General features: G+C 40.7%; 2 protein-coding genes across 6 annotated transcripts in view; both read right to left on the bottom strand.

Moving 5' to 3' along the window:
• Positions 1-1,115: 1,115 nt before the first annotated feature.
• Positions 1,116-5,058, bottom strand: LOC306825817 (uncharacterized protein; the record flags this gene model as incomplete). Its single annotated transcript, XM_079346772.1, has 4 exons — positions 4,753-5,058; positions 3,208-3,993; positions 2,113-2,190; positions 1,116-1,216 (listed from the first exon to the last, which is right to left on the bottom strand). Exons 1-4 carry the CDS (start codon positions 4,922-4,924, stop codon positions 1,116-1,118), a joined length of 1,137 nt encoding a protein of 378 aa, XP_079202898.1. The 5' UTR covers positions 4,925-5,058.
• Positions 5,059-7,241: 2,183 nt separating this feature from the next.
• LOC306825253 (piggyBac transposable element-derived protein 4-like) overlaps positions 7,242-14,801 on the bottom strand; it is a 73,019-nt gene continuing 65,459 nt past the window's right edge. For 2 of the 5 annotated variants that reach the window (XM_079345861.1, XM_079345862.1), the window contains one exon: positions 12,725-14,717. In XM_079345861.1, coding sequence (XP_079201987.1) covers positions 13,039-14,717 — 1,679 coding nt within the window. In that variant the 3' untranslated portion in view covers positions 12,725-13,038. Of the gene's footprint in view, positions 9,587-10,139; positions 10,470-12,724; positions 14,718-14,801 lie in introns of those variants that run through there. The other 3 variants (XM_079345865.1, XM_079345863.1, XM_079345864.1) reach the window with 3 other exon arrangements.

The raw sequence follows: 14,801 nt of genomic DNA, 5'->3' as shown, positions 1-14,801 counted from the left end.
AATGCAGGGATGCAGACTGGGCCATTAAAGTGCTCAGCAACATAAAGGAGCAGTGATTTGCATTAAGTGTCCAAAACAATAAGGTGAAACCAGAAGTGATTAGGGTGATTGTCATTAAAGTACCCAACTATTGAGGAGCAGATTAGCATTAAGTGTCAAAGACAATAGAGTGACATTTGACCTAGTTAGGGTGATCATGTCAACCATTACAGACGTAGCATAACACAACAGTAGAATGAAACCAGACATGATTAGGGTGATTATCATTAAAGTGACCAGTGCTCAGTAAGGTGACTATCAATATGCATTAAAGTGTCCAACTGGGGGCTGACTCTGAGGTCAGCAGTGCAGATGAGGAGTGAGAAAAAAGTGAAAAATGAGTCCAGGGTTCACCGTGTGCTTCTTCCCTGCCATGACAGTGAAGTGTTGTACAGTCTTATGGCCTATAGGGGGACAAAAGAGTTCTTGAGTCTGTCCGTGGAGCACGACTGTGACAGCAGTCTGTCACTGAACATGCTCCTCTGCCAGGTGAAGGTGCTGTGCAGAGGGTGGTGTGTGTTGTCCATGATGGAGAGCATTTTGTCCAGAGACCTCCTCTCTGCCACTGTCACCAGTGAGTCCAGCTCTGTGCCCACCACAGAGCCGGCCCTCCTCACCAGTCTGTCCAGGCGTGCTGCGTCCCTCTTCTTGCAGCTTCCTCCCCAGCACACCACAGCGTGGAAGAGGACGCTGGACACCACAGACTGGTAGAACAAAACAGACTGGTAGAACAAAGATTAGACGTAGATTATTGTTGAAATAAACTGCCAATGTTGAATTTCTTGAACTGGATTGTGTGGACTGGATCTTTTCTGTTTCACTTGTGTCTGGAGGGTGGAAGGCCTGAGCCTTAGAGATAGGGTGAGGAGCTCAGACATTCGGGGGGAGCTCGGAGTAGAGCCGTTGCTCCTTCACATCGAAAGGAGATGGTTGAGGTGGTTTGGTCATCTGAGGATGCATCGTGGATGCCTCTCTTTAGAGATTTTCAGACACACCCATCTGGGAAGAGACCACGGGTTAGACTCAGAGTTCACTGGAGGGACTAAGTATCCCATCTTTCCTGGGAATGTCTTGTATTACTCCAGGAGAAGCTGGAAACTGTTAATGGGGAGAGGAAAGTCTGGGTTGACTTTGCTTGCTGCCACCACCACTTGACCGGCTCCTTCTGGTTTACACTCTGTTATTTTAGAGACATTTCTGACTCTATGCACTGTCCTATCTCTATGGTTAAGATATAAAGTAAAAGCCCCAAGAATGAACCATGAAAAAAAATGAAATACAGGCAAACATTTTACGACAAACACACTTTATTCAAAATGTTTCCAAACAATGTACAAATATTTCCTTTTGACCTCAGAGGACTGATTGAAAAGGTGAACAAGGGGGGATGATATGTCCTATTTAATGATTATTTTTGTTATCTGTCAGACATTTGCTTAATACCGGCTGTTAGCTTGTGCTAGCGTGCGATAGCTTGCAGTGTAGGTAGAATCCGTAGAAGAACACACTACGTCGTGCAGTAATGGTCACGACGAGTTCTGAGAGATGCTTGTTCGGTCAGTCATCGGCTTTTAGCTCGTAGGAATTTTTGTGTGTTAATGCAAAGAACCTTTTGTTGTAAGTGATGTCCCTCAGGTACTACAGGTGTACGTCTTGCTGCAAAAGTAGCGCCTCCAGTCTGTGTGTGATCTCATGTGTCGTATCAAAAGCCGTTTTAATCTGAAAGATTTGTTGCATGTTACACAGGTAAAGGGTTTTGCAGCTGTGTGAACTTTAGAGTGCTTACTTAGCTTTGACTTGATGGAGAATGATTTGCCACAGGTGCTGCAGGGGAAAGGCCTCTCAGCTGTGTGTTTTCTCATGTGATCAGTCAGAGAAATTCGTAATCTGAATGATTTGTTGCATGTTGTGCAGGTAAACGGCTTTAAATTTGTATGAATTCGAAAAACGTGTAATTTCAAGGACGTGCTATAAGACAACCTTTACCCACAGATGCTGCAGGAGAAAGGCGTCTCGCGTGTGTGTGTGTTCTCATGTGTGATTTCAAATTTACTTTTGATCCGAAAGACTTGCCACAGGATTCGCAAACAAAAGGCCTCTCACCTGTGTGTGTTCTGAAATGAGCTTTTAACCCTGACTTTAAGGAGAATGCTTTGCCACAGGATTCGCAAACAAAAGGCCTCTCACCTGTGTGTGTTATGAAATGAGCTTTTAACCCTGACTTTGAGGAGAATGTTTTGCCACAGGTGCTGCAGGAGAAAGGCCTCTCACCTGTGTGAACTCTCATGTGTATTTTCAAAGTAGTTTTCAAAATGAAGGATTTGTTGCATGTTGTGCAGACAAAGGGCCTCTCTTTTGAGTGTGATTTCATGTGTTCATTCAAATCCCTTTGAAATGGGAAACATTTGTTGCATGTTGTGCAGGTAAACGGCTTTTCACCTGAATGAATTCGAATAATGTGTATTTTCAAGTCTGAATTCTGAGAGAACCTTTTCCCACAGGTGCTGCAGGAGAAAGGCTTCTCACCTGTGTGTGTGATGAAGTGTCTCGTCAAATCACCTTTTGATCCGAAAGATTTGCCACAGGTTTGGCAAACAAAAGGCTTCTCACCTGTGTGAATTCGAATGTGATTATTTAACACTGACTTAAAGTAGAACGCTTTCCCACAGGTGCTGCAGGGGAAAGGCTTCTCACCTGTGTGTGTTCTCATGTGCTCAGTCAGAGAAATTCGTAATCTGAATGATTTGTTGCATGTTGTGCAGGTAAACAGCCTCTCTTTTAAGTGTGATTTCATATGGACCTTTAAATCCAATTCAAATGCGTACGATTTGTTGCATGTTGTGCAGGTAAACGGCTTTAAATTTGTATGAATTCGAAAAACGTGTAATTTCAAGGACGTGCTACAAGAGAAGCTTTTCCCACAGGTGTTGCAGGAGAAAGGCTTCTCACCTGTGTGTGTTCTCATGTGTGTTTTCAAAGCAGTTTTCAAAATGAAGGATTTGTTGCATGTTGTGCAGACAAAGGGCCTCTCTTCTGAGTGTGATTTCATATGTTCATTCAAATCCCTTTGAAATGGGAAACATTTGTTGCATGTTGTGCAGGTAAACGGCTTTTCGCCTGAATGAATTAGAATAATGTGTATTTTCAAGTCTGAGCTCTGAGAGAAGCTTTTCCCACAGGTGCTGCAGGTGAAAGGCTTCTCACCTGTGTGTCTTTTGAAGTGTTTTGTCAAATCACCTTTTGATCTGAAAGATTTGCGACAGGTCTTGCAAACAAAAGGCTTCTCACCTGTGTGAATTCTAATGTGATTATTTAACACTGCCTTTGAGGAGAATGCTTTCCCACAGGTGCTGCAGGAGAAAGGCTTCTCACCTGTGTGTGTTCTTGCATGAATAATCAGTTCTGCCTTGAAACGGAATATTTTCCCACAAATCGTGCAGGTATGAGTCTTCTTACCTCTGTGGACACTCAGATGATTTTTTAATTCTGACTTTTTCTTAAAAGATTTGCCCCATGTGTCACATTTAAAAGAGTTTTCACCCTGGTGAGGACTACAGTCACTCTCTGATGTTTTACTCTTCTGACTTCTTCTTTTGTCACTGTTTTTCTTTGGGTCTGATTTTCCAGTTGATTCTGAGACTCCGAGCTCTCTTCCTGTGGGATCTTGATCCTCATCATCATGAGAGTTGTGAGAAAGAAGCTGGTGTTCACTCTTTAGTTGATCTTCACTGTGGTCACTCTCCTCATGAGTAAGAGTCAACATGAATGTGTCAGTCTCCTGCTTCAGTACCAGCTGCTCTCCCTCCTGACTGCTGCAGTCTTCCTCCTGCTCCTCTTTAATCTGTGGAGGCTCTGGCTCCTCTTGGTCTGGACTGGAGTTCCTCTCCTGGTTACAGAGCTGCTGGTCAGCCAGAACCTCCTCCTCCTCTTTACACACATGTTGCTGTGGGAGAGCTGGAGGAAGACAAACAAAAGCATTTATACAAAGATGTCCCTGAGCAGATCAAAGGCTTTGTTAAAGACAGGAACTTCAGATCAATTGATGCAGACAATAATAGAAACACAAAGAACAAAAACAAAACTGTGCCTCAGTACAAATAGGGTTAAATGTAATTTTTTTTACATCACAGTTGTGATTTGTGCGTGTGTCACATAGCAGGTTAGTTTTCTTTGATAACTGGTCTCATATCTGGAAAATGGAGGGGCGTCCAAAACGGCCATGTGGGGGTGCCTTAAAACCGTCTAACTTCTCTGGTCCAAACAAAGACGAGACCATTCAGCACTACAACATAGCATGTTTCATTAATGTTTGATCCTATACTAAGGTCCTTCTATTGATTCATACAGTACATGTCTTACAGATTTCTCCTTTAAGACTTAAATTATAAAAGTCTGATTATTTAATTGAAGTCTTCCTCTATCATTCAAAGATCAAGAAAAAAGTGTGTTACTTTGGATGTGCTGACTGGATATTCAGTGTTTTTCTCCTTCATTGAAGTTAGTTGGCATTGTTTGTTCTTAAAGCACAATAACTGATATACTAAACCTACCTATATAAGAGCGGGAAAAATAATTATTCATACCAGGAATCCTTTTTCTCTAAATGAAGATGTTTGGGGCTCTTGCTTCAAGTTTTCACTTCTCGGCCATCATAGTTTATAACACTGTAACATACATTGTAGTCTAATTAAAATAAGTTAGGCAGTTCCTCACCTGTTCTGTGTAAGATGATGTGAGGTTTCCAAACGATATCCAGCAGTCTGCTCTGTCGAGCTATCTCTTTCTCGTGCTCAACGATAGTTCTTTTAAAAACTACAAATATGTCTTCCGCAGCAGCCGTTAGTCGCTCGTTGATAAACTCTCTCAGACTCTCAGCTGAACTCATTTTGTTTTTGTTTTATTGAACTTTAAGAAAGATGAACTACGAAAACAGACAAGTCTGAAAGGAGAAGTCGCTATGATCGGAACTTGCGTTCCTTTTTGTTTACTTCCGCTGTGTGTCACATTATAAAGTACCGACAACAACGAAGGCGGCAGCGTTTTTGTTCCGTTTTAAAGATATTTTTTCTTCGATATTCAACAAATTCTGATTTGGGAATTAAACATTTGCAGAAACAAAAAGTATGCTTTTAAACAATAACATATTCTACCGATATAGCATGGATAGCCTCAATGTAAAAAAAAACAAAATTAAAGCAAAAGCACACACAAAAGAAGACACAAGATAGATGATTGCCATTAAAGTACCCAACTATTGAGGAGCAGATTAGCATTAAGTGTCAAAGACAATAGAGTGAAACTTGATCTAGTTAGGGTGATCATGTCAACCATTACAGATGTAGCATAACACAATAGTAGGATGAAACCAGGAGTGATTAGGGTGATTATCTTTAAAATGACCTGTGCTCAGTTAGGTGACTATCAATATGCATTAAAGTGTCCAACTGGAGGCTGACTCTGAGGTCAGCAGTGCAGATGAGGAGTGAGAAAAAAGAAAGTGAAAAAAAGAGTCCAGGGTTCACCGTGTGCTTCTTCCCTGCCGTGACAGTGAAGTGTTGTACAGTCTTATGGCCTATAGGGGGACAAAGGAGTTCTTGAGTCTGTCTGTGGAGCACGACTGTGACAGCAGTCTGTCACTGAACATGCTCCTCTGCCAGGTGAAGGTGCTGTGCAGAGGGTGGTGTGTGTTGTCCATGATGGAGAGCATTTTGTCCAGAGACCTCTTCTCTACCACTGTCACCAGTGAGTCCAGCTCTGTACCCACCACAGAGCCGGCCCTCCTCACCAGTCTGTCTAGGCGTGCTGCGTCCCTCTTCTTGCAGCTTCCTCCCCAGCACACCACGGGGTAGAAGAGGACGCTGGACACCACAGACTGGTAGAACAAAACAGACTGGTAGAACAAAGATTAGACGTAGATTATTGTTGAAATAAACTGCCAATGTTGAATTTCTTGAACTGGATTGTGTGGACTGGATCTTTTCTGTTTCACTTGTGTCTGGAGGGTGGAAGGCCTGAGCCTTAGAGATAGGGTGAGGAGCTCAGACATTCGGGGGGAGCTCGGAGTAGAGCCGTTGCTCCTTCACATCGAAAGGAGATGGTTGAGGTGGTTTGGTCATCTGAGGATGCGTCGTGGATGCCTCTCTTTAGAGATTTTCAGACACGCCCATCTGGGAAGAGACCACGGGTTAGACTCAGAGTTCACTGGAGGGACTAAGTATCCCATCTTTCCTGGGAATGTCTTGTAATACTCCAGGAGAAGCTGGAAACTGTTAATGGGGAGAGGAATGTCTGGGTTGACTTCGCTTGCTGCCATCACCACTTGACCTCAGATAAACCGAAGAAGATGGATGTGTGTCACACTGTTATTGGCAGTTAAGGAATTTTAGTTCCTGATTCAGCTGAAATTTGTTATAAAAAATTAGTTATTCTTTTATCATGATGAACAAACATTTTAGGCCTGGACAGCCTTGTATGGAAGGCCAAACTGTTCAAAAACACGACTAACTCCTTGGGAATAGATTTACCTTAAAATCTATTTTGACTTTTAACTTGTTGATAACTTTATATCAACAAGTTAAAAGTCACGGGCATTTGAATAGTTTGGCCTTCCATAGCCTAGTGGTTATGCTTTGTTCCAGTTGAACTGAGAAGGGGAAAATTCTGAGTTCCCAGTCGGAAGTGTCAACTGGAACGCCCCCTGAAGCCGTGTTTACTCGTCGGACAGTCAGAGAAAATTTAGTTGCCCGAGTTAGAATCCAACATGGCTGCTACATGCGTCAACCGTACATTAAAGCTCTAACTACAGTATTTATAAGCCACTTGCTCCTCTTTTTTGTGTGATTAAATCAATCACACTGATAGAATCATGACAGTTCTATCTGTGGACATGTCATTTTATTTTGGTGCACAAACGATCACGTAGTGTGTTGTGGTGTTAGCTAACAAAACAAAGGGTCTCCTGGAGTCCGTGTTGCTTTTCAGACTTGCAACTGGAACACGCTCAACTCGGGTGTGACGTCATTAACGTAGCATTAGTGCACGCACATATTCCTACAGGCCGACGTGTGTACGGCTCCTTCTGGTTTACACTCTGTTATTTTAGAGACATTTCTGACTCTATGCACTGTCCTATCTCTATGGTTAAGATATAAAGTAAAAGCCCCAAGAATGAACCATGAAAAAAAATGAAATACAGGCAAACATTTTACGACAAACACACTTTATTCAAAATGTTTCCAAACAATGTACAAATATTTCCTTTTGACCTCAGAGGACTGATTGAAAAGGTGAACAAGGGGAGATGATATGTCCTATTTAATGATTATTTTTTACTGGCTGTTATCTGTCAGACATTTGCTTAATACTGGCTGTTAGCTTGTGCTAGCGTGCGATAGCTTGCAGTTTTAGGTAGAGGCCGCAGAAGAACACACTACGTCGTGCAGTAATGGTCACGACGAGTTCTGAGAGATGCTTGTTCGGCCAGTCATCGGCTTTTAGCTCGTAGGAATTTTTGTGTGTTAATGCAAAGAACCTTTTGTTGTAAGTAATGTCCCACAGGTACTACAGGTGTACGTCTTTTCCCCCCAAGTGCTGCAAAAGTAGCGCCTCTAGTCTGTGTGTGATCTCATGTGTCGTATCAAAAGCCTTTTTAATCTGAAAGATTTGTTGCATGTTACACAGGTAAAGGGTTTTGCAGCTGTGTGAACTTTAGAGTGCTTACTTAGCTTTGACTTCATGGAGAATGATTTGCCACAGGTGATGCAGTAGAAAGGCCTCTCACCTGTGTGAACTCTCATGTGTGTTTTCAAAGCAGTTTTCAAAATGAAAGATTTGTTGCATGTTGTGCAGGTAAACGGCTTTGCACCTGAATGAATTCGAATAATGTGTATTTTCAAGTCTGAGCTCTGAGAGAACCTTTTCCAACAGGTGCTGCAGGTGAAAGGCTTCTCACCTGTGTGTCTTTTGAAGTGTCTTGTCAATTCACCTTTTGATCTGAAAGATTTGCCGCAGGTGTTGCAAACAAAGGGCTTCTCACCTGTGTGAATTCGAATGTGATTATTTAACACTGACTTAAAGTAGAATGCTTTCCCACAGGTGCTGCAGGGGAAAGGCTTCTCACCTGTGTGTGTTCGAATGTGCTCAGTCAGAGAAATTCGTGAGCTGAATGATTTGTTGCATGTTGTGCAGGTAAACAGCCTCTCTTTTGAGTGTGATTTCATATGGACCTTTAAATCCAATTCAAATGCGTACGATTTGTTGCATGTTGTGCAGGTAAACGGCTTTAAATTTGTATGAATTCGAAAAACGTGTAATTTCAAGGACGTGCTATAAGAGAACCTTTTCCCACAGATGCTGCAGGAGAAAGGCGTCTCACCTGTGTGTGTTATCATGTGAGTTTTTAACCCTGACTTTTGGCAGAATGCTTTTCCACAGGTGCTGCAGGAGAAAGGCCTCTCACCTGTGTGTGTTATCATGTGAGTTTTTAACACTGACTTTGAGCTGAATGTTTTGCCACAGGAGCTGCAGGAGAAAGGCTTCTCACCTGTGTGTGTTCTCATGTGTGTTTTCAAAGCAGTTTTCGAAATGAAGGATTTGTTGCATGTTGTGCAGACAAAGGGCTTCTCTTTTGAGTGTGATTTCATATGTTCATTCAAATCCCCTTGACATGGGAAACATTTGTTGCATGTTGTGCAGGTAAACGGCTTTTCGCCTGTATGTATTCGAATAATGTGTATTTTCAAGTCTGAGCTCTGAGAGAAGCTTTTCCCACAGGTGCTGCAGGAGAAAGGCTTCTCACCTGTGTGTCTTTTGAAGTGTTTTGTCAAATCACCTTTTGATCTGAAAGATTTGCGACAGGTTTTGCAGACAAAAGGCTTCTCACCTGTGTGAATTCGAATGTGATTATTTAACACTGACTTTGAGGAGAATGCTTTCCCACAGGTGCTGCAGGAGAAAGGCTTCTCACCTGTGTGTGTTCTTGCATGAATAATTAGTTCTGATTTGAAACTGTATATTTTCCCACAAATTGTGCAGGTATGAGTCTTCTTACCTCTGTGGACACTCAGATGATTTTGTAATTCTGACTTTTCCTTAAAAGATTTGCCCCATGTGTCACATTTAAAAGAGTTTTCACCCTGGTGAGGACTACAGTCACTCTCTGATGTTTTACTCTCCTGACTTCTTCTTTTGTCACTGTTTTTCTTTGGGTCTGATTTTCCAGTTGATTCTGAGACTCCGAGCTCTCTTCCTGTGGGATCTTGATCCTCATCATCATGAGAGTTGTGAGAAAGAAGCTGGTGTTCACTCTTTAGTTGATCTTCACTGTGGTCACTCTCCTCATGAGTAAGAGTCAACATGAATGTGTCAGTCTCCTGCTTCAGTACCAGCTGCTCTCCCTCCTGACTGCTGCAGTCTTCCTCCTGCTCCTCTTTAATCTGTGGAGGCTCTGGCTCCTCTTGGTCTGGACTGGAGTTCCTCTCCTGGTTACAGAGCTGCTGGTCAGCCAGAACCTCCTCCTCCTCTTTACACACATGTTGCTGTGGGAGAGCTGGAGGAAGACAAACAAAAGCATTTATACTAAGATGTCCCTGAGCAGATCAAAGGCTTTGTTAAAGACAGGAACTTCCGATTAATTGATGCAGACAATAATAGAAACACAAAGAACAAAAACAAAACTGTGCCTCAGTACAAATAGGGTTCAATGTAATTTTTTTTACATCACAGTTGTGATATGTACTTGTGTCACATAGCAGGTTGGTTTTCCGTGATAACTGGTCTCATATCTGGAAAATGAAGGGGCGTCCAAAACAGCCATGTGGGGGTGCCTTAAAACCGTCTACCTTCTCTGGTCCAAACAAAGACGAGACCATTCAGCACTTCAACATAGCATGTTTCATTAATGTCTGATCATATAGTAAAGTCACTTTATCATTTCATTCAGTACATGTCTTATAGATTTCTCATTTAAGACTTAAATAAGGAATCCGGTCTCCAAATGGAGATGTTTTGGGCTCTTGCTTCGCGTTTGCACTTGTCGGCCACCGTAGTTTATAACACTGTTACGTACATCGTTGTCTAATTAAAGTAAGTTAGGCAGTTACCTGTTCTGTGTAAGGTGATGTGAGGTTTCCAAGCGATATCCAGCAGTCTGCGTTGTCGATCTATCTCTTCCTCGTGCTTGATGATAGTTCTTTTAAAAACTACAAATATGTCTTCCGCAGCGGCCGTTAGTCGCTCGTTGATAAACTCTCTCAGACTCTCAGCTGAACACATTTTATTGTTGTTTTATTAAACTTAAAAAAAGATGAACTACGACAACAGACCAGTCTGAAAGGAGATGTAGCTGCAGTCGGAAGTGACGCCCTTGTTTAACTTCCGCTGTGTCACACTATAAAGTACCGACAATAACAGAGGAGCGACAGCATTTCGTTCCGTTTTCAACTGGGGTTGAAAAAAAAAAAGCCCAGCAGCAACTTGCCATTCAAGAATAACTTCCTGACATTGTATTAACATTGTATAATTTGTTCAGGGACTTACTATTTGCAGACATCACTTTAACAGATGATAAGTACTGTTTACATTCATTATTAAAATAAGTCATAAAGGGTTTATTTTTATTCCATTTGCATATGAGATATTTACCCAGTAAGAGCATTATGTTGGCCATGTTGGACACCTTTTTTGGAAGTTCATCCATATATATATCAAAACCTGGAAAAGTTCAAAGGACAGGTTCTCATGTGTGAAAAGAAGAGGTGCTCAATAGTTTCAGGCTCTTCTCAGCAAAACCAACAATCTACTTCCAAGTTAAACCTTTTACGTAAAAATTCAGCAGCTTGGTAAACATTGTTTGATATTTTAAATCCTATCTCTTTTGTTTTAGGAACTTCTGGCCATTTAAGATACTTGCCTTATTTTTGAATTATCATTGTTCGATTTCCTAGTCTTATTTTAGCAGGTGAGTTAAAATCAGAAAATAAAATGTATTTCAAAGCCTTTCCAGTGAACTTATTACATTTTCTTTCTCTGATGTGCATTTCATCAATTTTCAGATCTGGAAGTTGAACTGAAACATTTAAATAAGTTAATTTATTTATTTAAATATTTTGTATCATGAGTTGTGAAGGAGGTGGGATGGTATTTAAAAAAAAAGTCTCTGTAGGGGCAATTAATGTCAATGTCATTTTCCAGTTATTGAATTGAACTGTAAAGTTTGGCCACATTCATCCATTTAATTTTTTTTTACAACAAATACAATCTTTTTCACCAACCAGTCTTTTTTGGACAAACACTTTCTATTGATTGTACTGGTTCTATTATTCCACCAGGCGGAGCAATGTGGTTTGAAGTTGTGGGTAAATATCATTTTCCAGTAATGCAAAATGTGTTTTTAAGTTTGAGAGCTTGATAGGAAATTTGGAAATCTAAAACTCAAAGCTCATCAAAAATTCCAATTCTCCAAGTGTCTGGAATAAGCCCCTTGGTATATGGAACCATAATGAGTAAGTGCCAAATAGTTTTTAATCCAGTTCAATTTGAGGACTCCATTCATAGATTCAAATTCAATGGCATTTAGACCACCATGAACATAGTCTTTGATAACGTGGGACTTTTTTAGACAGCAGGTCTCGTTTTTCCATATGAAGTTAAAGATTATGGTGTTCACTTTTCTGATCATTAGAGGACAAACACAGAATGACTGACAAGGATAAATTAGTTTTGATATGCCTGCGTGTGATTCATATTAGAATTTGACCAAAGCGCAGCACAAATATTTAATTAAGACCTATGTGTGATTTCATGTGTGCTGTTAAATCCCTTTTTAATCTGAAAGATTTGTTGCATTTTGTGCAGGTAAACAGGTTCTCATCTGTATGTTTTCTAATGTGTACTATCAAACTATCTTTTTCTTTTAAAAGCAGGTTTTGCAAATGAAAGGCTTCTCACCTGTTTGTGTTCTATTGAGTTTTTAACTTTGTGAAGAATGCTTTGCCACAGGTGCTGCAGGAGAAAGGCTTCTCACCTGTGTGTTGTCATGTGTCCTGTCAAATTACCTTTTGATCCGGAAGGTTTGCCACAGGTTTTGCAAACAAAAGGCTTTTCACCTGTGTGAAAGACCAACAAAAATGTTGACATGTCTTCACAGTCTTTAACACTTTCCCCGCCAGAGAATTCTAGAATGGTTGCCAGCCAGCGCCAGCCCTTTTCAACAATCTTTCAAGACCCACAGAATATTTTCTTCTTTGAATATGTAAATAGTGAATACATCAAAAGAAAGATCAGAGCCTCTGCTTTCATATACAAAAAACAGTTTTATTCAAGCTTCATTCATTCTTTTTTTTATCAGCACTTGAATATCGTCCATTTTCACAAAAAAACAACATTCCGGACAAAAAGCTGAGAAAACAGCACTTTTGTGAAACACACTTATTTTCAAGAAAAAAAAGATTTAGATAGATAGATAGATAGATAGATAGATAGATAGATAGATAGATAGATAGATAGATAGATAGATAGATAGATAGATAGATAGATAGATAGATAGATAGATAGATAGATAGATAGATAGATAGATAGATAGATAGATAGATAGATAGATACTTTATTGATCCCGAGGGAAATTCAAATTTTGAGTTTACATTTGGATTCTTCTTGCTTTCATTTCACAGTTATATTTTAAAATAAAGTTATATTATATAAAATAAGTTACATAAAATTACATTCTCTTTGAATAGTGTAGCATGACAACATTTACAATCGTGAGATAACTCACTAACTTTATACATTTTTCTTCTCATATACACTCAGAAATACTTTCTTTAAAGTCTTTTTTTTTACAAACTTAAATATTGGTTATTTTAAATAAAACATTTGTTGAACAAAAACCTGAGAAAACTGCATCTTCAAAAGCAGAGCTAACTTCATATTTACATTTGTTTGCATTGCCAACAGCCATATGAAAACTTTAACTTTTGTGTTGAAAAAAAGCAAAAAATAAAATTATGCATTGTAATGTGCCTTTGAGTGGTACACTGTGTAACACTCCCCAAAATGTAAGGGGACACCACAACTTTTGCAGTAGTATGATGTCTCTTTCCGCAACCCCTTTCGTGAACAAACCCTGCACCTTCTAGTTGGGTGCTGCTTATTGGTAGTTGGCAGGATCGGAACAAGTGCATGAGTTGCAAAATTGTCCAGCATCCTTCTCCCTGGGTCACTGTTGTACGGTGCTCTGGGTGTTTTTTGAGGTGGAGAGTCAGCTCTTCCTTCCTCACTACTAGCATGTCTCAAAGGCTCTTGGTTCGTCCATGCTTTTACAACACTCTGGATAAACGAGAGCAGAGTGCTGAATTTGCCCTGTGGGTTTTTAGCTTTGTAAATGACAAAAGCGTTGAAGATACTGATTTCGAGGAGATACGTTACAAATTTCTTCGTCCACTTGTGTGACTTCCTGGCAAATGGGTAGTACACAATGTTTTGATATAATTTGTCGACTCCATTCATTGAATTGTTGTACTCAACAATGCAGGCTGGCTTTTGAACTTTGTCTTTGTGACCTCTCTGCCAGACCTCTATGTTTTCCATGTTGTTGGGATGGAATGTAGACACCATTTTCACTATTTTTTTGTCCCGCCAAGCCAAAACCATTACATTGTCACTGTGACGCATGATTTTTTCCCCAATCCTAAGGTCAGCATTTCCAACATCTCGAATAACTGGTGGTTCGCCTCTGTTTTTCCTAAGTGTACCACAGACGTGGGTTTTCAGATCAAGTAGGCGCTCACACAAGTCTACAGAATTGTAAAAGTTATCCATAAACAATCTGTAGCCACGACCTGCTAAACCATCAAGAAGAGAGACAACTGTGTCTCCCAGGGATGCGCCTTCTCCGCAATAGGGTTTCATGTTGTAACAGTACCCTGTGTCAGAATCGCAAAGGATGTAGGATTTGATCCCGTATTTGACTGGTTTTTGGGGATTGTACACCTTGAACGCTCGCCGTCCACGCCACAGAAGCATAACCTCATCAATGCAAATGTTGGTGTTAGGTTGATACATTTCACTGAATTTAGATACGAGGTAATCTAAGACAGGGCGGACTTTGTACAACCTGTCAGTGCTATTTACTGGCCTTGAGTCATTATCATTGAAGTGCAGAAATCTCCATATGATTTCAAACCGGTTGCGGGACATGACCTTGTTGAAGTAGGGGGTGGCCAAAATGTCATCTGTAGACCAGTACATTTCAAGGTCAGGCTTACGAATGATACCCGTTAGAAAAAACAGCCCCAAGAAGGTTTTCATTTCTGAAACTGTGACCGGTTTCCATGCATGAATTCTAGCATGTGCAGAAGCACCATTCTCAGCATGAATACACTGATCTGCATACAAGTTGGTCTGATCAACAATGTTCTGTATCAGTTCATCAGACAAGAACAACTCAATAAAGTCAACCGGTTGTTCTGAGTCAAGAGCAGCAGCATCATTTAGAGGTCCAGGATCCTCAGTGAAAGGAAAGTCTTTTGGCTGCCAGTTCATTTCTTTCCACATCAGATTACCTGGACCAGGACCTGCACCTGGCTGGTTTACAGAGCCTCTTGCTTGGTCACCAGGTATTTGACCTCCACCACGCCCATGAGATCCACAGGTCCGACCTCTGCCTCTTTGCTGTGTTCGACCTGTAAATAATTAGAATGACAATTTTTTTTTATTCAACAGTGTGATGTGCACGAAGAGAGAAAAGCAATTTTTTGGCCTCTTCA

Source organism: Symphodus melops, assembly GCF_947650265.1.
Source record: "Symphodus melops genome assembly, chromosome: 6".
NCBI classification, from domain to species: domain Eukaryota; kingdom Metazoa; phylum Chordata; class Actinopteri; order Labriformes; family Labridae; genus Symphodus; species Symphodus melops.
The sequence above is the reverse complement of the archived record's forward strand: the minus strand, read 5'-3'. Positions and strand labels throughout refer to the sequence as shown.